The sequence below is a fragment of the Pyxicephalus adspersus genome, chromosome 8, assembly GCF_032062135.1.
Source record: "Pyxicephalus adspersus chromosome 8, UCB_Pads_2.0, whole genome shotgun sequence".
Taxonomy (NCBI): Eukaryota; Metazoa; Chordata; class Amphibia; order Anura; family Pyxicephalidae; genus Pyxicephalus; species Pyxicephalus adspersus.
Window position 1 is genome coordinate 10,533,201 of NC_092865.1, and position 26,947 is coordinate 10,560,147.

General features: G+C 39.0%; 1 protein-coding gene across 1 annotated transcript in view; it reads left to right on the plus strand.

The window, feature by feature from the left end:
- The window catches only part of TNNI3K (TNNI3 interacting kinase), a 134,877-nt gene that overhangs the window by 82,652 nt on the left and 25,278 nt on the right, over window positions 1-26,947 (plus strand). The window contains exons 21-22 of the mRNA XM_072419475.1: window positions 275-384; window positions 21,404-21,463. Of these exons, the coding sequence (XP_072275576.1) occupies window positions 275-384; window positions 21,404-21,463 (170 nt within the window). The remainder of the gene's footprint in view (window positions 1-274; window positions 385-21,403; window positions 21,464-26,947) is intronic.

The following is a 26,947-nucleotide window of genomic DNA, read 5'->3' on the forward strand; positions in this document are numbered from 1 at the left end:
ATAAAGCAGCCAGAGGAGAACAGAGGGTAAAGTGTTACTTGAGCCACAGCTCTGAATCTTCTGGAGCTTCTGACATCAGAGATGGTGGCACCCAGCAACACTTACAGATGTCTAAAAAAAAGGGAGGCTTTTATAAGTAAAGAACATTCATGAAACCCAATAAATGGTCTGGTGACATGGTAGAATAATAAAAACACTGTATATGTATTGGTGTATATGTCTTCCTCAGTGCTTCTTCAATCCTATGGAGTAAATACTTCTACTGTCTTTCTAGCTGCAGCCGCTGCGGACATGGCCTACCATCACATTCGACCACCAATAGGATATTCCATCCCGAAGCCAATTTCATCCTTGTTAATGAGAGGCTGGAATGCCTGCCCAGAGGTAGGTGGCTATGATTCATTTTCAATGTCTCACCTGTCAAGAATTGAGTCCCAGAGAATCTGTATGATGTATTTTGTTCAGTGAAAGGTTTATTTGTATTTCAGAACATCTTATGCAATTCAAAAAAGGTTTAAAATTCTGCAGTTTCCACTGTCAAGACCAATGGTTGGATGACGCTCTCCAAAAAAAACAATGTAAAGTCTGAGTTAGTTTTAGGTAGAGGGGAACTGGGTGATTGCCCAGGGCTTCCACTTTCTCCAGTGCCAAATTTTCAGAGGGGGTGCAAGAGATTTGTAATGCTGAGCACTCACTTGTTCAAGGGGCCCCATATTTTCTATAGCAATCAAGGGACTTAAACAAGGTCCATGCATTTGTGTAGAGATGAAGCCCAAGGAAGCAGCACTATGGACATATGAAACACATATAGTGAATGGAAAAATAAGTAGATTGGCAGCAAATGATTGACTGTGCAGCCAGTTTTGTAATACAGTCAACTCTGCCTGCCAAAGGACACAACCAGTTCCTTGAACTCCACAACACCAGCAACATGCCTTGGCTAAGAAAACACATCCCTGCCTGCTGATTGGACTATATAGAGGCAGCAGAACATTAATGAGTACTTCCTCTGCTCACTTTGCTCCCTCCTCCGATCAGCACATGTGTATGCAGAGGAGCCCGACAGTCACCTGACACAACTCCTCCTTCTCTCAGGTTACTAAAGCTCTTCTAATAAGATTTACAGGCTAATATAAAGACATATTTAGACACCTGCAATAGCCGCATTTATTAAGTGAGCCATTTGTAAATACAAATTTTATATAATTGGTATTTTTTTATCTTCTGCCAGGTTATCAGCTTTAAATTCCAGCTCAGATATTAAAAACACAATTTAGGAACATTATGCAGTTATTAAATATTCATACATTTATTTTTTAATGCAACTAGTATAAATGGCTGAATATGACTTTAGTTTTGAGTTAAGCCATGTGCAAGTGTGTGCAGTTTGTAATCTTCTACAAAACAGTGCTAGATTGGAAAAGGAGAGCGGCATCAAACCGAGCTTGTTTACTGTGCACCACGGCCAAGCCTTTTAGGATAATAATGCATCATCGATGTGCTTGCAGCATTTTTTTTGTCCAATCAGGAAGCTGCGATGGGCCATGGATTTGGTTGGATTGCCTTACTGCAGCAAGTCCTGCCTTAGTCCTTACCTTGCTGTCCGGCAGGAATGTATGAATTACAAACCAGGCCTAAATGAATCAAAGGTTCTTTGGAATTGAGCATTACAATTGATGGTCAGCCTTTCTGCTGCAGAAGGAATGCAGGCAGAGATTGAATCTCCCTACCTGGGACAGAAGGAATCCAGGCAGAGACTGAATCTTCCTAATGGGGGCAGAAGGAATCCAGGCAGAGACTGAATCTCCATAATGGGATTCCTGTTCGGGAGATTTGCCCATTTTGTTTGTCCTGGTGACCATCAAACAGTTTAACACCAATTGGGTTTTGATCCTTCATGTCTATTGAAAGCTTTAAAGAAATTGTATTTTGTATGAATGTACACCCTAAAATTATATGCTAAAGTAGATGGACAACACCTTTCCCATCACTTGTGCTCCATACTCGGATCTTCATTTTAAAGTTCCAAGAGACTGAAGAAGTGCTACCCATAGGTAGGGAGATTTCAACCAATAGTCCTCTTAAGAAGAATCCACCATCTTGGTGGCTTTATTGGGTAATAAATATATTGGGAGTTGAGAAGAGCGGTTTCATGGCTGATGGGGGTAATCTGGAGCACTTGTGTCTTGGGAGTCCAGAGAGCAATGTGAAGGTTGCAAAAGGCTGGATGAGTGGCTAGACCAGAACAGTGCAATGCCAAAGAAACCTGGGCCACTTGACCAACCAAAAAAGTATATACACATACCAAAGGCCAGATGGTAGGGTAAAGGGTTATAGATGTAGGTTGGGTTATAGGCAGTAAATCCATGTTGATCATCGTGGCAATTGTGGTATATCATTTCATGGTTTATTGGCCTGAGGAAATGTAACTTTTACTCTGTGTTGTCCATAACAGAACATATGCCCTGGCTGGTCACCTGGCACACATGGCATAGGTGTGCAGGCCTAATAGTTTCAATTAGCTGACCAGTTGACTTTCAAAAACCCATAACAGAATATATATAATCTATATTAGTCTTGGCTTGTTTGAAAACTGCAAGATCCTGGTACACCCCCATCCTTATCTTCCTGCCTAGGTTTCACCTGCTGGCTTCAGTGCTTTCTAAATCAATGTCTTTGACAAGTAAACAAATCAGAATTTTAGACTTTTGTTTCAGCATCATTGTTTCAGATTCATCCCTGAAAGTATTCAAACCAGAGACAACCAGTATTTTTAGAATAATAGTTATCTCTTTAACCTCCCTATCGGTAACTCCGAGTGTGACTCGGAGTAGAAAAAAGTTGCTGAAAGTGGTAACCCTGAGTCACACTCGGGGTAGGGAAACCTATAGGAAGGTTAGTGAATACAGCCTTACCTGATCTGCCGGTGTCCTGCGACATCCATCGCCTTCTTTCTTCTTCCGGCGTCTTCTGTACACGATGAGTCACTGGGGGATTTCCCGATGATGTTGGTGTGTGTGTACGTTCCCGGCAGGGCAGGGCGGGGCGGGAAATTCAAAATCCATTTGTATTGCATTCAAGATAAAATAACTGTATTGAATGCAATACATTGGGTTTATATGTGTAAAAACAGTACATTGTTTTCATGAACATTTATTTTACAGTATAATAAAATAATATGAGTAAAATAAAAAAATACATTTTCATGAAAAACAATGTACCGCTTGTAGACATATAAAACCGGAAATAAATGAACTGCTAGGGTGGTTAATAGCCCTCAACCTCCTTTCTCCAACAGACTTTTGAAAATGAGGACTACTACACTCTGGGTGAGAGCAGTGGTTTATCTCCAGTGGCCTGCCACGCCCCTGAAGAGTCACAGATGCTGTGTTCCAATGAGCAGAGGGCATGAGCTTGCTGATGGGAGCAGGGTAGTTGTGACAGTGCAGGGGGTGTGTCAGACTGCTGGAGATAGACCGCTGCTTCTACAGGGAGTGCAATAATACAGCAGGCATTGGGAAATTTGAAGCACATGGAATCTATTAATGAACAAATAAAAATGATTAAATAAGTAATTATATATTCCTCCTAACTTTAAAATGTAAACCTTATCCTACAATTAGGCTTATCCTTTCCCAGGTCGTACCACACTGCAATAGTGCGTTGCTTTGGTCGTCCAGTTTAGACTAAACACGGGCAACCAAACATGACGGCTTGCATGCTGTGATTTATGCGCTGCAATTAACTTATTTGCATCGCTTGATAACAAGCCACATCCAGACAAATAATCTCATATTTACAATGAAGATATAAATTGGTTTATTCACATGCAAGAGATTGATTAAAATGAATCGCTGGAGCCGTCCCCCGCTATAAGAAGTCAAATGTTGCCACCTTGTGGATTCAAGTTGTATTTCTTCATCAACATAAATTAATTCAGAGATTATGCTTGCGTCATCTTAACAGCACTTAAAAGTACATAATTGTAGTAAACAGCCAGCTAGAATATTCAGTCAATGTCAGAATTCATTGTACAACTGAAATAAGTAGCTATCACAATTTCAGCTCTTTTGTTGCTTGTACTGATGCACTGTGATTATTGTGTACTGATACAACTACTTGTCAGAGCTGCGCTCAATAGGGGTCAATGCTTAAACTGAATTTATTTATTGCATTTAAAAAAATATTGCTCGGAAATGTTTAAAGGTTTATCTGTGTAGAATCATACAGAATACAGGGTTAATTAATTCTGAACTGAAGACGGGAAGCTAAGTACATACCTGAAATACTGCCTATGGATTGGCGTTTGTTTGTACAGTCCTAGGTTTTACACAGACAGGTTAAGGATCAGACTTTTTTTTATTGACAATGCAACCAGGTCACCTTGGCCATGGCTTGTGATTGGGCAATCACTTCTTGTCAGTATATTCTCTCCCAGCACATGTGCGTACAGGACATCTGATTGGCTGCTAGTCCTGCCCCATCCTCTCACATTCTAATGTGTATTGGATGATGGGAAAAGAGATTTAGGTATTTATTCTAGCTAAATTTATCAATACATTTTATTATTTCAATAAACAACTGCACATTGCTGTGTTTTTAAGCCTGTTAAATCCTGAGTTTAAGAGAACTAGTCACAGCTTGTTTTAAGCAAGAATTTGACTAAATTGATGATAATTGTGCAGATCTACTAATATACCAAAATGCAACAGAAAAGGGCAGAAGGGAACTTTTTAGGCAGATTTTGTATTCATTAATGCTAATTGTTTACAAATTAAAACACGATACTAATACCATGTTCAGTGCGCCTCTTTGAAGTTCCAAATGGCATCACTGACATAGTATGGACATCTACCCAGCACCAAAGCATACTACACTGACCTCTTTCACAGGTCAGGATTTAAAGCTGTCTTTAAATAGTCCTGAGTACCTCTGATACTTCCACACCTTTTCATCAACTCCTCATCACTTTATCCCCATAAGAGCTGAATTCCCCTGAAGAAGCTCAGTAAGTCGAAACACGTTGGGATCTGAGACTTACTCCTTCCCTACAAACACTGCTTAGTATATTACCCCTTTATGATTATATGGACTATAACAAAGCTTATACTAATAGGAAGTATTCTGTATAGCAGGGGTCCCCAACCCCCGGCCATCTGACAGGTGGACAGCAGCTCTAGCCAGTGCACCCACCAGCAGGGTCAGGAGAAGGCCCCCGCATGGCAGGGTGCACCAACCAGAGCCGCTGACCATGTCTCTAGTGTGAATCACAGGCTCAGGAAGGTGGACGGGTTGTGTCTCTAGACATAACCCACCCACTCTCCCATCGCAGGCTCAGACCTGCGATGGGAGAGTGGGCGGGTTCTGGTATCATGATGTCACTCTTGGGGGAAGCTCCCGCGCATGTGGGGTTCGGAGTCCATGCATTTAGTACTTGCAACGTGCAATAGGTTGGGGACCACTGTTGTACAGAATCTACCGTATCCTCATTTTAGCCCCATAAGAGACTGCTCTGGGGCTGAGACTTGTATTTAATGTTTTTGTACCACCATTGTAATGAATCTTTTCCCTGTTTCGATTTGTAAACAATTAGAATTTACGAATACAAAATCTGCCTAAAAAAACCTTTCTGCTTTTTTTTTTTTTTCCTTTTTGTTACATTGCTGTTACAGGGTTGTCAATCATACTCTTATTTTGATAACTGCAATACTGGGAGATCGAATTTCTTTCTGCTTCTCCAGAACTACCAAAAAATAATTTAAATTTAGCTTATTGAGCTTAGGTTACTTTTTTTTTAAGTAATTCTGAGCATTGGGTGTCAGAGAGATGAAGAAGCTACAGACTCTGTGTTTAATACTGATAAGGCTACTTAGAAGCTAGGAGATGTCACCAACCTGGCTGTGGGGTCTAGAAGGGGTGCCTGGGCTGCAAGATCGGCCTGTGGTTCGGTTTTTAGAAGAAGTATTAACAATCACTTTTTGAGCATTTTTGTACACATGATATCTGTATGTTGGCTGCAATATAAAGATCAAGGTGTGTACCATCTGCCCATAATTCCTGCAAAGACAGGCAGATATTTCACCACCTGCAGATCTCAATGAGAAGTCTTTTCACGTTCTCTATAATAGTAATGAAAACAAAACTGAAATTACACAGATATTAGCTAAAAACAGGTATCACACATGTTATATAAGAATGTTCCTTTTTGAGCTGTGCATATGACCTCGGAATATTTCAAACCTTAAAAACTTTTCACCTAGGATGCTTTAGTAGAACTGTCATTTTATTTTTTTACTGCTCGGTTTGGGGGCTCCAGTATTGGCCTTTTCAGGAAGAATAAGGCAGATTTTCTTCCTTTTGTTTCCGTCCCCTGAAGCGTTCTCATTTTCATTGCATGACGGATCCGTATTATGCCTGGCCTGGCGGCTGCTACTTCGTTCACTCAGATATTTTTGTATGTCAATTGTTTTGTTTAGGCTTTCGACGACGATGATGACTTTGGAAGTTTCTGACAGGCTGAGCCGTTTCCTCCTGGCCTCTACAGGCGGTTTGGAGCGATTGTTATTTGAGTTATGGGGCTCGCTGTGCGCTGGACAACCAAGTGATGTATGAGAGTCTGTAGCCGCTGGCAGCTCTGTGGTTTTAGGAGCAGAGTCTGAAGTTTCATTTATTTGCCGGGGAATTAAAAGCTCTTCACTCCGTGCTGTCAATTGTGATTCGCCGCGTGACGCCAAGGTCAAGTCACCTGCTTTTAATGGTGGCCTGCTGACCTGTTGTTGGCCTGCAGTCATTTCATCAAGTTTATTATCCTGAGCTCCTTGCATAAGCGACGTATAATGAGAAGGCACATGCTTGTCTGTTCTAGGCTGAACATCCTCAGCTGGAGCTTCTTCTGCTCCCAGTTGGCTTTCCAAATTTATATCAGAAACCATTTTATTGTTTTGTCGAATATCCATCTTCACCTTCTCGTTTCCTTCCAAATTTTTACCTTGTTTTTCATCCCCTGAATCGGGCCCTGTTCTTTCTGCCAAAGTCTCATCAGGCAAGATATGAGTGTCCGGTTCGATCTTTCTATCTGCAGCTTCATTGATTGCCATGTTTTTAATTGAATTATCAGGTCTGAGCAAGCAGCCCACGCCAGTAATATCATCTTCTCTATTGTCCTCAAAGTGGCCATTGACCTTATTGCCCAGCAATGATGAAGCAGCAATATCCATTTCACACTTAACGTTATTTCCACATGACAGGGAGTCCGCTCCTCCAGAAATAACGGTGACATTTGACGACGTTATATCAGGCACGGTTCCAAGTGGCGCGCTGGCGTTATCTAGGCTCTCACATTGTTTGTGCAGTTTATCCTCTGTTAACTCTTCGCTCCCGTCTGATATCTCTTTATCTCCAAGCTCAGCATGGCGTCCTCTTTGCTCGCTTGATATGTTTCCTTTTTTATCACTTTCAGATTTTAGAAGCTTATTTTGCAAACATCGATTTTTGGATGTGTTCTGCATTTCACCGATTGCAGTATTAGCCTCAAAACTCGATACGTCATTTTCTTTAAGTGGTTCATTTGTTGCAGAAACAGATTCTTTTGCTTTGTTATCCAACAAGGGAACACTTTTGCCAGTTTTTTTGTTTGGCTTTTTATCATAAATGATTTTGTCTTTGGAAATCAAACAGTTTGCATTATCAGCATTTTTTGTAACATTATTCTTTGGAAAACTTGGGACATCCGGTTTCATTGTGGTTTGGGAGGATACCTGTGTAACACTGTAGGTCGACAATTCACTACCACCTTTTAACTTTTTCCTTCGAAGCTGTGGTTGGATTTCTTTAGGACTTTGACCCTGTTTTGTGGCTTCTGGCCCACCACCAGAAGTTTGGTGTGGATGGACTCTAACCTTACGAAATGGTTGCAGGTTAACCTTCACTCTTAAATAATTTTGCTCTCTCTTTGTATACTCCGTCCTGCATACATTGCCATTGATGTATACATCCTTTAAAGTGTCCACCTGGGTCTTTGTGGGGCTCAATTCTCCAGCTTCAGAGTCTTTTTTATTTATGGTCAGGATGTACTTGCTCCCAAGGTGTGGATGCGGGAAGCCTTCCTGGTGTGACTGGGGAGCTTTTACCGCCATGTTTAACTCTTGCCGGATGTTTGGTATATAAAAGCCAACACTCCTTGGAATATTAACTTTTTTTATCCTTGCTGGCAACGCCATGCTGTCATTATTCAAAAAACTATTTTCTTTGGTGACACAAGTTTGAATTTTCTTTTCCTCGAATTTTACATTTTGTGTCTCCAGATCAGTTGTTTGTCTTCTCGCTTCCTCTAATTTATCACATTCCATGTATTTACAGATAAGGTCGTTGTCTGACGCTTGAGAAATATCTTTCCTCTCATCCAGAAGAACACCGTGGCCACCTTTTTGTGATCGATGGCCGCAAAGCGACGGCCCAGCAGCATGTATCTTCATTTCCACCGAACCCTTTGTTGTTAAACGACTCATGACATCAGCTCTTTGCTGGTGAGAAGGAATTTTTCTTTGTAATGGCTCCAGCACAGTGTAGTAGGAATCTCGTACCTGAGTGTTGGCTTCAATTCCAGACCTCTTCTCTTTAGAGATGGATGACCTTCTGATGCTTGTATTACCTGAGGAATCCACATGATAAGATGGGTATTATTACACATTGAAATTTAACAGTTAATCAATGTTATGACGTTAAAAACCTATTTCTAAAGTGAAGGTGTAGATAATTTGTCTTTAAAGCGGAACTATGATGAAAAACAAAATAAACACTTACCTTTCGGATGGAAAGCTGTCTATCCCTCCGCGAACCTAGCCGAATCAGTCCCGCGTCGTCCCGTCTTCCTTCTTTGCTCATAATCTTCTCGTGGTTCTTCTTCCTACGTCACCCGATCTTGCACTGTGCAGGCACAAAATTGAGTGGCACGCTTGCGCAGAATGTAATAAAAAAAGGCACTTGAGATCAGCATTTTTTTTACAATAGAAAAAAAGCTCCTTTTGTGCATGCCTGAGATCAAGCATGTGCAGAAGGGGCAGCCCACAGCCTCCTGGGATATGTGACGTATGTATTCCATGAGGCTGCTAGCTTCCCATTAAGTCTTTACTGCTGCGGCGGTAATAACAGAAGTGGAGGGGTCTCACCTTATATTAAAAGAATTATAAATCCTTCAAAGAAATTCAAAACAGTATGATAGGTTCTCTGGAATAGAGTAGGAAGGATTAGAGCATCAGTCAAGGTTTTATGAATTTGTCCTAGCTGAGGAAATTTACCTTTTGTCCCAGTGACCATTATCATTGAGACAAAAAGTGATAGGAACTCCAATATTTTTTAGTTGTCTCTAGAGCAGGAATATAGAGGGAATCTTTTCATGGGGACTACTGTTCCAGTGACAATTGTCTAAGAAGGCTTTGTCTCACTGTTGTGTCTCTGAGACAGAAGGTAATGAGAAATCTCTCAATGAAACAATAATGGACAGGGGTTGTAGCCATCCACTACTCTACATTATGCAATTATTTTGGGCAATGTATACACTATAAATACTAATACTAGATTAAGTTAAACTGGCCTAGAATGTGAAGAGTCTGCACCAAACAGGCTGCATTGTATTTGGATTCTGCAACATTTTTCACGTACTGGGCATAACCAGGGATGCTCGTTTGTAATGCAACAGGAAGACTGGACATGGGATACACAGCAGGTCTGTTATTTATTTCCAGTTAGCTGGAATGGGGCATATAAATTACTAAATTAGCTTAATTGGTAGGAAAGTAGTTCAGATACATTTATCACAATTCAGCTGCTTTTCTGCATTTCCAGTTTAAAAGATAGCTGTACTTTTAAAGCACTATAGTCCTTTAACGGCATCACAGGGAAATTAAGTTTCCAAGTATAAGCTCGGGCAATTTTATTTCGACTTGGGTGGTATAAACATTGCTGTGGTTATATTTTGCCCTTTGCAGCCTGCACTGCAACTGTAGACAAGGACTATCTGATGACATTCTATGATAAGCATTTCCACGACTGGAGTGTGCAGAAAATGCAGGCTTTGTATCAGATCATTCGTGACATAGATATAGAACTGAACAAATAATACAATAGACCACAGTGAAAATGTATCAAACCGTGCAAACAATCCAATATTAAGTATCTGAATAATGCTGATTTGCAAATTTGTCTTTGTCTTTTATTTTTAGTTTTTCCTCAATTTGTACTCTTTGTGCTATGTGCTACATACCCTAACCTGCATAGCAGGAGTGGGTCCTCTCAGGGCCGTGTTGAGTTTCCAAAGTCAGGAGGTATTTTAGGACAAAATTAGAAATTAAACCTTTTAACAGGTTACCTTTATTAATATTTGACCATTCCTGCAAGGCCATTGTTTTGGTCCCATCCCATTGACTGGCATGCGCCGAGTCTTTCGGGTTGTCTTGGACTTCTTGAATGCGTTTTGAAATGCAACCGACCTCACCATCATCAGACATTGCTGCCCGGAAGGGTGGATGCCACTGCAACAACCGACACTTAAAACAGATATAGTAAGTTCCCGGCAGGTTCTCCTTTCTGTTGCTTCCGTAACATGAATCCAATTCCTCCCAATTATGTGTGGAGTATAAGGAAGTAGATTTTGTATTTATGAGCACATTACTATTTCCAGGAGGGTCAGTAAGAGACGTCACATTTCCAACCTCATTGTCTCTTCTTGGGTGGGCTTTAGGGTTTCTTACTTCTGGAAAATGATGATCTGGCTCACAGCAGCATTTTGGGTAGTGATCCCGAAATATGTATGGATATAAGATGCATTTTACAATGATGACAATAAAGCAAGATAGAGCAATTATTCCTGTTTAAAAAAGAAAAAAAGATGCAATAAATTAACATATTTTTTGGGAAAATAGACCACCACACAATACATTTGAAAAATCTATCAACTCTATACAGACTGATTTACTTTTTTTTGGAAAGGGCCATGCAGACTGGCCAAAATTCACAGACAAACCTCTGATTGGCTGAGACTATACCAATTTTTCTTAAAACTCCTTTTTTAGGATCTGTAAAACTGGGGAACACTTTTTTGTTGAGTTAGATCTTACACCTGTTTTCACCAATTTTTGGGGGGTGAATCCAGAAATGACCCCAGTTTTTTGCTATCACATCCAGTTTTGACGATACAGAATACCTTCCATTTTTGTCATAAACATACAAATTTTACATACAAAAAAAAAATAACGAAATAAAAACTTAAATGTACTGTTTATTTAAATTTCTTTTGTTCATACAAAGGATTTATTGTTACTCTACAACTTTTTTTTTTTACAGTAAAACATTTTAAAATTATTGGGTTTAGGTAAAAATGTATGCTTATAGCTTTTCCTGGAATGTTCAGTCCGGATGATCCAACAATAGTCAGCCATCATATGTACATCCCATCTACCCTGATACCGTCGTTCCATGACCTTCAAATCTTGGTTGAACTATTCACCTTGCTCATCACTGACTGCACCATTGTTTTCCGGGAAGATGGAAAGATGGCTATGCAGAAAATGCACCTTGATGATCATACTGCAACCAAGCATTTTGTAGCTCTCCAAGAGTTTCTGGATTTTCTGTGTAATTAATTGCTCGTATGTTTCCAAAAAAGTCCTTGACAATGACTTTGAATGATAACCAATCATTCGTTTTGATTTCTGACATTGTTCTGATGAAATGTTGCTCTTTGATGAACTAATGAATCTGTGCCCCATCACACACACCAGCCTTTATTTTTTCAAATGACAGTCTAGGAAATGCCAAAATTAGGTACTTGAAACAGTCACCTTCAGTTGGCAAAACTTTAACGAACTGCTTCATCAGACCCAGTTTAATGTACAGAGGCGAGAATGTAATATTCTTTCTATCAACAAGTGGCTCCCTGGTTTTAGGGCAGATCTGACGAGCTCTGCTGTCCCACATGCACAGATAACAGGGATACTTGGTGTATCCGCGTTGCTTACCAAGAAGGAAAAATAGCATTTTAAAGTCAACACAGATGACCAATTGTGTTGGTGATATTGCAACAACTCAATGACTCTCTTTATGTCTGCATATTCTTCACCACGAGAAACTGAATGGCTAATTGGGACTGACCCAAATATATTGCCATTGTGAAGGAAAACACACTTTAGGCCCCGCTTTGAGCTATTAAATAGTAGTCGCCATTTAGTTGAGTTCCCAACTCCTCCATTAAACCAGGTATGTTATGGCAATACATAAAGCCATTGTCAGTTCTAAAGTACTAGAGAAATGCAATTTCTCTGGTCCAAAAGTACAAAACATTTGTTCCTTTTTCAAGTAAGTTTTTCATGTTCATGTCATGTTCATAATCGTGTTCTTCAAGAGAGGGTAGTGTAACGTAAACCGGCACTGGGATTTCATCTAAATGAGCCACTGGACGTATAGCTGATGGTAGACTAGGATACTCTATGTTACATTTATTTTTCTTGCTATTTTCTGAAGTTTTCACTATATAAAAGTAACAGTCACTGAAATGATCTCCTGGCTCTCGCCAAACAATAGGTATACCAAATGGCATCTTATCACGTGTTCTCTTTGTCCACATCCATAAACCCTCGACACACTGTTTGCACACCTTATGAGGGGCCCAAGACTTATCTTGATCACCAAGTTTAACTTTGAAATATGCCAAATAGGCTAGCTGTACAAATGTGCTGATGTTCGCCCTTTGACTGTGAATGGTGAAACTGTCACAAATATAACAAAATGAATCAGGGTTGTTTAGGCACTTACAACGAGAAACAGCAGAGCCAGACATGATCTGAAAGAAAGGAAATATGTGTGTAAGTGGAAAAATACATTTTGATTATTCACTACGTAGAGCAGCACACAACCTCTGACCACGCTGTTTTGTGTGTAAATGAATAGCCTTACAAATCCACGCTACATTAATTGCATTATTATAAGCGGTAGAGAAAAAAACTGACGTGATAGAAGATAACTAACTGCCCCTTCAGAATCAGCATACCTATTTTAGTGTAAATAAGCTTAAAAATTGAAGTCAACAAAACACTGTTCCCCAGTGTATTCAGATCATTATGAATAATATATGATTATATGAATATTATAGTATATTATAATGATCATCAGATCATAATGATCATTATAATACTGTTTTGTATTCCAAAGCCAGAGGGTTTTTTGGATATGAATGGATAAAAGGCAATGTCAATAGTGTTTTTAGCCCAGTAAACCAGGATGTAGAATTACATTTTACATTTGAAGATAAATCCACTAAATAACAATAATGATTTGTAGCACTATACTATATTTCCAAATAGAGATAGATAGGTACACATGGAGATTGACAGAAGGTTTGTACACTTGTGATCATCATATCCATGTTAGCCTATTAGACATCCCATTCCAAAATGATGCAAATTGGTTTTGTAGTCCATTCTACTCATTCTACTCCCTTCTTACCCCTCTTTGTGACTATAAAAGCATTCGCTTTTTTAGAAATACTTTTGTGCTTTATGTTGGGAAGACCTGGCTCATAGTAGGCATTCCATTTCATCCAAACTATGCCTAATAGTAGTGTGATCAGGACATGGGCTACCATGGTCCCTCCAAATTGTTATCCCATGTCATGGACACAGTCATACTGGTTGGCACCACACAGTTGTCCAAAATGCCTTTGTGTGCAGTAGCCTTAACCAGATATACCTGAACTCAGAAATATAGAGGGATGACCATGTCCTTATGGCTGTATAGTAAGTGTGATGGCCAGGAGTATACAAATATTTGCCATAATATTTTGCCAAATATACATTATTGTTAGCCATCTCTTTCACTTTTTCTCTCTTGCTCTGTTTATATATTAACCACTGTAATATTATTAATGTAGTTTGCACAAACAGCCAGATTTTTCCTTTTATAGAAGCAGCCACCTGTACCTGTGCAGAAACAGATGCTCAAAGACAGAAGAAGCTATAGACAAACAGTAAGAGCTTGTACACACAGTTCTGTATTCCCAACCTACTGTGTAAATGCAATTCAATACTTTGTATTTCAGCACTTTACAGGTCTCTGACTGCCAATTTCTATGTAATAAGACTTTCTTTATTTAATCAGAATTTGTCTAAAAGCTGTAAAATACCTTTTGAATCAATAATGTAACTCCAACTCATAAAAGTTACCTGCAATAACTAAAATAGATATAAATATGGCTTCTTTTGGCTCCCTGCTGTCTCTCTCCTTTACTGTGAAGGTGATATTCTGAGATTTAAACAAACAGTTCCTTTCTGTCAGCTGTAGCAGAGACTTTACTCGTGGGTCTCTTGAAAAACTGCATTGCAGACCATTTCCGGAACCTGGAGTTTGTGCTAAAGAATAGGTTGAATTTCTTAAAAAGTCAGCCACCCATCTAAGCTCACAGGTACAGTTCCATTGGTTCTGCCCCAGATTCAAAAGGGAAAGATGAGGCAGTGCAAGAAATATATCCGGTAGTGTGGTCAGTCTGTTCTTCGAAAGGTCCAGGACCTTTAAATTTTGAAGGTTCCTAAAGGTTCCTGCTTGAATAAAGCCAATAAAATTATCAGATAATTCCAAATATTCAAGATTAAGAAGAGCCCTTGATCCCAAACTTTGACACGTCAGGTGAGTTATCTGGTTCCTATTTATCTCCAACCTGAGGAGCTTGATTGTGCCACTGAACCAAGTCCTGTCAATACTGGCAAGGTGATTGTTATTAAGCTTCAGGATTTTGAGATTTCCAAGAGGAAGAAAAATTGTATTGATAAAGGAATTGGCCGATATTTGGTTGTAGTCCAGGTCTAAAGTCCTCAGTTTGCTAAGTTTTGTGAACACACCATCTTTGATTTGGTAGATCTTGTTGCCAGTTAGCCTAAGCAGAGTTAAATCCAAGAGATGAGAAAAGCTGTTGGGACCAATTGATGTAATATTGCCATCTGTGATGATCAAAATCTTGGTCTTGCTAGGAACACCTGCAAAAAATATGGAAATAAGATAGTGTTATTGTATGCAAAATGATCTACATGAAAGAGAGACATTTTTTAGAAAATAACCAGAATAAAAAAAACTGAAACCCTTTTGTTCTCCAGCAACAATCTTCTGTGTAGCCATTTTGCCAGTTTGCATTCATGAAAATAAGAAACCTGGACAATTGTATGCTATAGCATCACTAATGCACAAAGAATGGAGCTATTTTGTCCTGTTCATCAAATCATTCATTCATGCAAAAAGAAAGAAGTCCATTTGTGGTAACAATGTTCAATTTTATATGCATCGATCCAATTTTCATAAGCTAAACCCCAGGAACCAAATTTCCATTTACTTGTATTCCTCAAAAACTTTAAAGCATAAAAATCCACTTTGTGTGAGCCAAATGCCCTTTATAATCTAGATATCACCTTGAAAAAATGTTGCAGAGAGCAGAGTTGTGAAAGACAAAAGGCTACCTGCAGAAAACCATTGGAAAGCAGGTAGACATGGTACTCTTACCATCTCTCCCCCGACACATGAGCCTGGGAATCACTTAAGAGTTCTTTTTTCTGAAATATCAACACACATTGGGGACTGGTTGCTGTTTTCTACCTCCAAAAAGTTAATTGACTTCATCAGCATTTAAAATACCCCCTAAACTTTGAATAAATGGGACTTAAAACCCAAACGGAACTTGTTTGATACAGTACTACTGACATCCACCCATGTTTATCTTTGGTCCAACCAATGACTACACCAGATACAGTCAATAGTAACAACAGGGACTCCTGTTAAGATGACCTCTGTATCTCCAGGACAAAAAGTACCCTGGCTTGTAAAACAAGACAATTCACATTCCCAACTATTTCACCCAAACTAGAGGAATAACAAAGACTCCAAATGCTCAACAATTGGCCATACCCAACGCAACCACCAATAATTTCTCCATTTGCAAATATTAAAAAGGGAATGTTGCAATCTTGAAGTAATGGAAATGTTGAGAATAGATGGATATGGTTGGTAAAAGTCCAAAAATGATACCATAGATTCATAATTTTAATAAAATATTCCAGAAGTTAGCGACAGTTTATTATGGCAGAGATGCTCTGCTAAGCACCCTCAAGATGTTTCTACAACTCTATGGCAAGTCTGATGTAATGTGATCAACTATTACTAGGTTCACCTTGACGTACATTAATGTAAAACATGTCTACGGGGGTCTAATATTAATCGAAATATTTTCCAAGTTTGCTCTACATTTACACAATTTTCACATTGGCTTCAATTAGAAAATATGTAAATAAGCCTTTACTCAGGATTTATATATTTTGTAATTTAATCCAATGTAAAAAATGTTTACATGTTGGTAAAAATGTGGGTGTTCTTGGGTGAAAAATTATGAATATTATTGAAAAATATGAAGTGTCTCCTGGTCTTTCTTTCTAAAACAAGGTATCTGGTTGGAATCGGTTGCTTCCATTGGAACACATGGACCTGGAAAATTCTGATGTTTGAGGAAATTTCTGATTCACAGTTTTTATAAATAGAACCCCTAAGTAACTTCCTATGAATACAATGTTAGTGGAAACCTATCAAGCCAGTGTTGTATGAAGGTGAAACCAATTTCTAATAGCTAGGCTATTTTGATTAGGCTTTCTGTTCCACAACACCTGGAAAGCCACCAAGACTGCTTTTTGTTGGCCAAGTGCTGCGGTATGACAGTTGATCTTGTAAACTACAGAGACATGCCCAGTCTACGGTTATGTCAGCAGTACAATTTCATCATTCTGTCCAGGAGTCCTCAAAGGCAGAGATCCAAAATTTTAGTCTTCCATAATGGAAAAACAGCTCTTCGTCCCATGTGTTGATTTTTATTTGATTTCATTTTATTTCAGTCTGGATAAATGAAAACAGCTAATGGTTTCCAACTCTGCGCTGAAGGAAATGGCTCGTAATAAGGGAGAAATCACATCTTCTCAATACGTTCATTTAGAAAACTGCAAAAAATAGACTAACATTAAAAATATACTGGAAAGTAATGCACTAACACCAATCTCACAAGCTGTTCTCCCCACTGTCCTAATGATGCCGCAGATTGTTTTTTAAAGTTGTAGAAATAAATCATTAAGAATAAGCTGCGCTATCTCCAGAACATTATCCGCCCATATGTAATTGCTTAATGGCGCCTCTCTTTCAAACATGCAGCCTGCAGACCATAGATAAATAGAGCTGAGAACAAAGAGTACCTGTGCACACTGCAACATTTCCAACTGGTTATAATATCAGTTCTGCTTGTTCGAGAGATTGAAAGAATAGTAGTAGGGCTGAAATATTACTTTGCATGGGAAAATGCTGCCCTGTGAGCCCTTCAATGCTGGCCAAATGATGGGTGAGACAAGACAATAGGGAGAAGCAGGGGTTTGGACTATTTTTTTTTTTTTGCATTTGTCAATATTTTGACAAAAGTAGCCATTAATGTTCGGGTTGGAATTAGGCTATGTTCAGACTGGCAGTAAGGTTTTTGGTGCAGTTACTGATTCTGTATGCCAGTTAACCACTGCCTCAGGGAGATGCTACATGTAGATTCTACCAATGGCAGCCCCATAGAGAATGCCAAATCTGCAGGTGCTGGTTCTGTAAGAAAGGAAAGGTGCCAGCTATTGGGAGACATGTAGAATTGCTTGATCATTCTGCAGGCTGAACCTACTCATAGGATTAGCATCAGGAAAATGTTAATGCTAGATTTACTTTTGCATTAAGGTTAGTTTCAGAATTAGGCTTAGCATTAGGGATTGGGTTCCCATCCAAGTTAGTGTTACAGTTATCAAGCCTAGGTTGGTGCCAGATTAGCATTACAGGTTACCATTAAGGTCTATCTACGCTCCTCAATATATAAAGTCACCTTTCCAGCTAATGAGGGGCAATTTTTTGGGAAAAAGAATGAGTTCAGAATAATTGAAGTACCTTTCCTAAACTTTGGGAGCCATTGCCCCGTATTACACACCAAAAACCCGGTACAGTAAGCCAAACTCAATGTTTGGTTTTTAGTTTGAGAGTATAACATCATTAATATTTCTGTTGAGTTTTCCCTCTCCACAACCTCATTTGGAATATTATCCTTTACTTCTTTCACATGTGATGCCCATACAGTGCAAATAATACAAATAAAAACATTGTAACAAATTCTAATCTTTATCACTCTACTAAAAATGTGTTTTAATCCCGTTGTTTTTGGCCTTGTTGAACAGCTTTCCTTTCTATTCTAAAGGAAATAAAACGAGGGGCCAGTGTTCTGTGGACCCCCAACCTGCCTCCAAAGGTTGATAGGGGTTCCTTGAGCAATGAGCAAATTGAGCCTCTCAGGTCAGTTTAACTGACACCAATAATCGTTTTGGCTATCTGTAAGGGTGACATTCTTCCCACCACACTAATACTGTGATCTGTGTATATAGTAGTTATAGCAGGGGTTCCTTGAGGACCTGGAAGTAACTTCAGGGGTTTCCCCATAATAAAAAGGTCAAGAAAGGCTGCTATAGGTCCTCTTCTTCTTTAGTCTACTCCTGGTGGTGGTCTGTTTTGCATGATGCAGAGAACAACCCTGCCGTGACTGCCGTGATGCCGCTGCTTTATTCATTAATGTACTATGAGTGGCAGGGGGTGGGTCCATGACACCCTGCACTCTTTCCTTGGTCTGACACTGGCCATCATGCAACCCTATATGAGGACATCTTGTGGCAAAGTACAGGTATTGCAGAAGGCATCTTCTAAGTAAAGGGCAGCTGCACCCTCAATACTGTCCCTTTAGAAGGACTTTATGTCCACTTACCTCTGCAGAAAAATTAGATTTTATTGGTAAATATGTTTTTTTTTTTTTTATTAAATGTATAAAAGTTTCCATGGACAAATCTGCGAAAAGCCAGGTATAAAAAATAAAATCTTGAATACCAAAACACAAGCACATAATATCTAACTTTGGCATGGAAAATTTTTAATCTGCTATGCTCAGAGAATCGTGACATTGGTGTCGCTGGGAGACTTGTGTGTGTAGAAGGATCAGAGTCCTCCACATCTAACGCTCCGTCAGCCCTCTCCTCTGTGCAGAACAGTGACAGCGCTCTTACCTATTATACGCGCCAATCCTTGACAGATTGTGGCCTCTTCGGTACAAACGGCACAGGAAGAAGGACAGGTCTTCACTAAATAAAGGCAAGTGCTGATCAGGAGGAAGATGACACCTGCAACACACATCAGGTTAGAGATACCTCTGTCACTGCAGCCATTAGTGGAGAAAGTCCTAATGATTGATTAATACTCAGAGGACATTGTCACTTCTCTCCCCTGTAGAAATGAATCTACGGCCTCATTATTCATGGCTGCGCTTTTGAGAACACCGAACACTAGATCATACACTCTAATATTCGTGTCACCAGCGGAAGGACAACATGACTCTGTCTTATAGAATTATGTTTGCTGCGGCACAGCAAAGCAGCGCCATTATAATGGAGAATGGGCTTAATGCCATCTTGTTGGGGTAGAAATTAAATTTATTTGTAAACCCCGATCATTAAAATCTCACACAACCTTTAACATATAATGTCATTTTTTCAATATTTGATATAGAATTAAAGATGAATTCTTCTGCTAAGGACTTTGTTTAGGTATTTACTGGTAGAGTGTTGCAACATTCTGCCCACGTCTAGCGATTGTGCTTCCGTGTTGTCACCTTGTTATGCACCTTTATAATGGATATTTAAAATGGCCATGCTAACACATAATAGGCGGGAATGGAAAGTGTTGTCTTCAGCAGGAAAAATGCCATTGCCGCAGTGCACATAGACATAAAGGGCCTGATTTATCAAATCTCTCCAAGGATGGAGAAGATGGACTATCATGGGAGAACTTGGCTGATCTGGCAAACCTAGAATGGATCTGGTCCAGGATTAAAAACATTTGGCAGCTCATATCAAATGACTTAAGGAGATCCATTCCAGGTTCTCTCATGATAGTCTTTCTTCTTTAGTATTTGGGAGCTTTAATAAATCAGGCCCAAAGTGTTAGACAAGTGGCTGCACTGAAATGCAACAAAGGTCAAAACAAGTGCTATTGATGCCCAGGCCAAGTTTAACAGCATTGACATGTATCAGGTAAATTAAGGGTCTGTTCAGATTGACGTTGTGGATCCACAGTAACCACTTCCCAGTTTGCAACCATTTCGCACCCATGAACAGTCATTGGTGCCATTTGTGGGAATTTGGGTGTAGTAGTAGAGTAGTTCAGCTTCCTTGCACATTAGGGAAAGGTTAAAAGAAAACTTTTGGAGCAGACAGCCCTGGGATGCTGAATAAGGCATGCACGGCAATTGAACCAAAAGCAAAACACTAAAAAAAGGAATTTCAACTGTTTCGATGATAACTAGGGCTTTGGATACCGATGAGAGCTAGTGGTGAACCACAGGGGTACCGCTTGAAAAACATGGACAGTCTGAATGCAGAACTAAACTTAATTATTAAAAAATAGTAATCGTTTAGATTGTTTATTGCAGAAAGAACAGGTGATGCCCCTTCTGCAATACCATAACCCAACTTGCCTGATCACAATTTTTTATCAACACTCACCCATCCTTGCTCCATTATAAGCACCGCCATCTTCTCCCAATCTTTTGCCGGTGTCCTTATCTATAACAACCTATCTTCATTGGTAAACCCAAAATGTTGTGACTCCCACACCATGGAAATTTAATAACTCCCAGAATATACAGCTCAGTGTTCATTAAGAAAGATTGTGAACAGGCAGACTAGTTTATTTGTTGCAGGGGCAATGTCTGTCCTTTTGCAACAATGAACTTGCCTTGTCGCATATAGCAATTTTTTCTCATATATGCTTAGCTCCACTTGAACTCTAAAGATGTTTTTAACCCCTTTGGCAATAATAAAATTGTCAATGTAGTTACATGTTTTCTGCATTCTGCAATATACATTGACTTCTTGTTGTCTGTGGGTTTACCTTTATGTTATTTGTAAGCTGAACCATGCAATGTTGAAATCCTGTTAGGAGCTTGATTAAAGAAACATTCAGCACTTCTATTAAGATCTGTGTTTACATTCCCATACTGGAGCTGAAGGGTTCTTTAAACATCCTGAATTTTACATTCTGTAAACGTTCTTTGTTGGGGAATCAGTCACCGCCTTAATACCCAGCAATAATTTACCACCAGAGAATGTTTGCTGATTGCCTGATCAGCAGCTTTATTATTGTTGTTTGAAGCTTTCCAATTGCTTTGTGCACACTGATCTTACACAAGCCGAAGCTCATGTGTTCATGATCTAAATGAAATGGTACAGTAAATAGAAGATTTATATTCATTGTAGCCTTTTATTGTCTGCAGGGTCGTCCTGATTTCTCAGAAGTGGTGTCTAACCTGGAGGAATGCCTCTGTAACATCGAGGTAACTTTTTGTGTGTTACATGAGAAATGATAACATTTGGTTATTAAACAATAAAAAATAGCCCCATACCTAATATATGTTCCTAATCTGGCACCAAAAGCTATACAGAAGATAATAAAATGAAATGTGAATTTTGTATGAAGGTTGTAAATGTTAACATCACTCTGAAACTGCTAGCCTGGTCGAAGGTAAATTGTGTAAAAGTGAAAGAAAGAGGTTTAAGGCTCAAAGTTAGATCAAGGTAATTATGTATTGACATATTTCAGATTCATACATTATTTGTCTATATATGTCAATATTACACATTGAAAGATACCTAATTAGTATAGGTGGATTGTAACAAGGTATGAACTATATAATGTAATATACATATAAGATTATGTATTCTAGAAGGTAACACTCATATGTATATTACATTATAAAGTTCATACTTTGTTACAATCCATGTACCTTTACCTATACTAACCAAGTATATATGTAATATTTACATATATAGACCAATATTGGTATACAGTAATGTACCCCTGAGGAAGCCTAGTCAAGGCAAACCGCGTCGGGACGTATACGGAAAAGCAGTCACGTAAAAAATTTTTGTGCTAGCGCATATTCTGTATAGTTGGATGTACCCCAGCTCTGTGAAGAATAACAGAACAGGAGATACACACCTTATTGTTCTTTGATAATTTGAAATAATTGTGTATGAATCTGAAATATGTCAATTCATAATTAACTTGATTTATCTTTGAGCCTTGAGCCTTCGAGGTAAAGAATTTGGCCCAATTACCTGGTCACTGCTAGCCTGGCTGTCTTAGGCTCTAATATAATAGTGGCCCTGTCATGATCTTATATTCTTCCCATGTCCAAACCATGGGGAGGAAGGAAGGGTATATATTTACCTTTCTGACTTCCTAGGCTGGGGATTGCTGCTCAGATTCTGAGAAATATTACCTAAGGTCTGTTGGGTAACCAACACTTCTGGAAGTGTCAGTATCTGGGGTCTTCCAGGGGTGGTGGCATGAAGGTCACCCAGGACCAAGTGGGAGCTGTGGAGGACCACAGAGATGGATACCTTGGAAGCCTGACATATGTCAAGAATATTCGATTGCTCCCACTTGCACAACTTCCAATGATTTAAAAAGAGACCTTGATATAATTTGTGACTGTTGCTAATTTATACAAAATAAATAAACACTCTCATTCAATGAACCACTGAAATGCAAATTGTTTTTTTAAAGAATTTCCAAAATGTTTATGTGCTTTGACCTGTATTATAATACATGCTGATTGTTAAGTTAAATACAATGGGTCTGATTTATCACAGTTGTTCAAGACTAGAGAAGACCCAGAACCAGAAGACTCAGCAAACCTGGAATGGATTTTTAAACAATCATTTGCTAATAAATGACAAATGTTTTCAATCCTAGACCAGATCCTTTCTAGGTTTGCTGGATCACCCAGGTTCTCCCATGATAATATATCTTCTCCAGTATTGAAGAGCTTTGATAAATCAGACCCATTGCAACATATAATACTAACACCAATGTTCATGAACATAAATCTTCATATGTCAATAAATGTTTTGATGCTTGTCCATTGATTTAAATATAAAAAAGGGTTGAGAAAAGAAAAATGCACCAAAATGTGAAACTGTTAATGGGCCACAATCTCTAAGTCACAGGGCAGTTCCAATAAATCTCAAAAGGCATTCCAGCACTCATTCCCAATTCACTACAATGGTCCATAGTGCACAGATGTCAACTTTCTGTTCATTAAGGTGTGATTGTGTTGTGTTTGCATCCCAATGGAATGATGGTGGTGAACATGTGATATACTGTACCATGACATGTGCATGGTAAAGCAGTACACATATTGTTATTTTAACATATATTAACATATGTACAGAATCTGACTGCTGTTTTTAATTGTGTTGGTTTACATATATGAAGTGCGTTAACATGTGCTGGCCAAAAAAATTATTATGAGTGTTTTTATTAGACATTACTCTTTGGATATGAAATGCCAGCACTTGTAAACACATGCCAACCCACCTGGCCAAAGCCATAAAAAAACATAAATATGGAAACATAAGTAAAGCCAGCTTAAAAGACAATATACCATCCTTCCCACCAGGAAAAAATAAACAAATTAGCCAATCTCCAGCAAATAAGACTTTTTCTTAACGAGATGCCAGTTCTGATACATTTTGTTTAATTTATTAAAGCCGTAGTGATTTGTTATTTTACTAAATGCCATCCCCATGCTCATCCAGGATTATACATACAAAATATAATGAAAGTAACAGCAAACACGGCGTTAGGAAAATGCAGTAACTAGCAACGTGTCACCCCGGATGAAAAATCTCAGGTAACTATTCTCTGCGTACAACAAATTGTGTATTTTGTTAGTGTCTGCGGCGTGTGATAAATGCAGTCTCTGCTCTTCCCACAAGTGCCATACATCACTTGCCCATCACGAGACGCCAACTCGGCTAAGGCAATATTAAGAAATGTTATACCTATTAAACATGGGGCATTGACACTTTATAACACATATTGATTTTATATGGTGTGTTTTGCCTAGGCTGTCCTTATTAAGATGCTACATGCTGATAACATAGTGGGATATTTGGGTGTTAGTTTATCTTTTGAAAATCAAGTTCTTCTTTATATCTTTGGCAAATGTTAACTCTTGTCTAGTAAAGCAAAGCTACGGACAGAATTGGAGAATTGCATACTTCATGCAGTCTTTAACTGGCATTGGCATAGAGTTTTTATTGTACTTTATTGTCCCCTTCTATAACATAGTTTGATGATGCCAGTAGAGTTGTTATTTCTGCATTTTTTGTAACAGAGTGACACCCCTAAAACAGAGTGCACCCCGTATGCGTTATATGGTTGGACCCAACACTTTAGCTGTCCCCTTTGCTGGACTGCTTAGTCTTAATGCAACATACTATTAAATGCATTTTTGGCTATATTGGTAGCTTATTGCGGAAAGCGTGGCTGACCTGCCTCCAGGGGGACCTGTGGCCGGTCTTGTTCTTGTAGGGTGAAGCATAATGATTGTATCATCAACCTTTAGCCTACAGCATCATCCTTATGGTAATTAAAATGGGGGCTGCATACAGATATCCACATGTTATATCTATACAATATGTGTAATGCTACGTACATACTATGCACAGGACAATGCTGTCACACCATGCACAGGGCACCATGAATGGGGCACTGCACACAGACCCGGGACATCACACAAGGTTTCCAGGCACTCAATCTGTCACACTGCAGCACTCTCTGGTCTCTGGTGGCCGCAGTATTTGAGAATATTGTGCAGTCATGCTAGATGATGCAAGTGGGGTTCCTTCCTAGGGCCCCTGGGACTGAGAGTTAAACCCCTGGTTCAGGGGTTTTCAATGAGCCGAGCCTATAAGACCACAGCTTACCAAGACAATTTCCACTTCCATCCTCATGGCAACAGTTTGGTGAAGGCCCTGTTTCTGTTCTACCATGACTGTGTCCAGTGCACAAAGCCAGCTCCATGAAGACATGCATTGATTTGAATATGCAATGGGAAATGGATATTAAAATGGTTTATTATTATTATATCTGCAACAATCTTTATTAAATATAAATTTGAAACATAGCCTTGAAGCCCCTCACTTTCTTTTCTTTCCTATTTATCGATATGATTAGTTTTTACGAGTTGGCTATATATAGAATTTGAAACTGAAGTGGGAAGGGAAATTCTCTTGTATTCCATGAAAACATGATTTGATGAGTTTGGTATGAAGGAACTTGAATGATCTCATAAAGCCCAGACAACAAAGCCTTCACCTTAGGCTAACAAAAAGGGACAAATGAGAAGAAAAGAAAAGCAGTGGATTCTAACAAAAGTTACCTCCCTTCTTAAAACGATGGACAGTAGGAAACTGAACCTTTGGCATGTGTTTGATTGCCAACTGCAATCCAGGTGTTCTCATCCAACACCAATACTCAACCTCACAAATGATTTTGTTGGCTGCACGGGTACAAATTCCCATAGAATTGCTCTAAAATCTTTTTGGAAAGCTTCCCAAATAAAAAAGGTTTGTATAGCCTCAAAAGTGGTCCGGACAATTTCATAATAGAGCTCAACTGTCAGTAAGATCACACTTACCTTTACTTCTTCAGAGCCCTCGATACCTCCACAATTGGATTTAATTAGGTCCCGGACTGTCCCAGACTCTTCTTTCGTCTTAGTGTGAAGAAACCAATGGGTGTCGCCATCTTCTTCCTCTGGCTTCTGCTTATGTTACCTGACTCACGCTGCGCAGGCGCGAAAATAGGTGACTTTTTTTTATAAAAAGTAAAAAGTGTGATGATAGATCCGTGCTATTGTCCATAAATTTGTAACTGAATATCAGTATGAAAACCAGCTGTCTACACACATATGGTCATATAGTGCCTGCATACATATAAAAATACCAATACACATAAAAAACATAAAATACTTTGTTCTCTGTATACATTACAAAGCTTGCCTTTTTTTTCTCACTTTGTGGTTTTAAAAGCGAAACATTTAGTTCCATTTATACATATTTATCTCGGCATTAGAAACAGATGACTGTTCTCAGGCCTCAGGTGCTACAGCTGACTTTCTGTCTGTATTAAAATAATGATTATAGCACCGATATAGAATTATCTCTTAACAATCAACGACCTAAATAAATAAATGAATGGTTCAGCCAAAACACAGCTGAAACGTCTTCGGCAAGAGAGGTCGAGAAAAATGACGAAGGAAATTAAAGACATTTTTCAGCTCACCTAATTTGACCGCCGGCCAGCTCCATGTTCCTTAATTTAACATCAGCGCTCTTATTGTTGCCACTTTCCATGAGAGACTGAACCATTCATTTTTATGGCCGGGCTCCATTCACCTGTTCACATCAGGGAAATTGTATGTCGAATAATATAAATGAGAGACTGGATCCAATAATGTGTCTCTATGCTGCTGTCTATTACTTGAATCTTTCTGCCAGAATATTTTTCTTCTATAGCACTTTTTGCACATCAACAGAAGGTGAATAATAACATTAGATATAACATTTGATTGTGTTTCTTATAAATGTGTCTGCTAAAGAATATTTTATTAGGTAGATTCTGTTACAGCTGCATACTTTTTAAGGCTTATGTGTTAAAAGTAAATGGAACTCATATTTCCCAATGACTTTTATAAAATGTTCACAACAACTGCAATTTACATGACGTTACGACACCTCTGTATTCACAACCACGCCAAGGTGGAAATCCTATTTACAGTGAATGTATTCTCTGCTGCCAGCAGAACAGGAGCTTGGGTCAGTAACCTGTTCCCATCTTGGCTTTTTTTTTTTTTATTGTATGTATTTATTTTCAGCTTTGTGTATTAGTCCAGCTTTAAATGACTCCTGCAGTTTAACAATGTGCAGGAGTTTCCTGTAATAAAGACTGCTGAGTGCTGCACCCT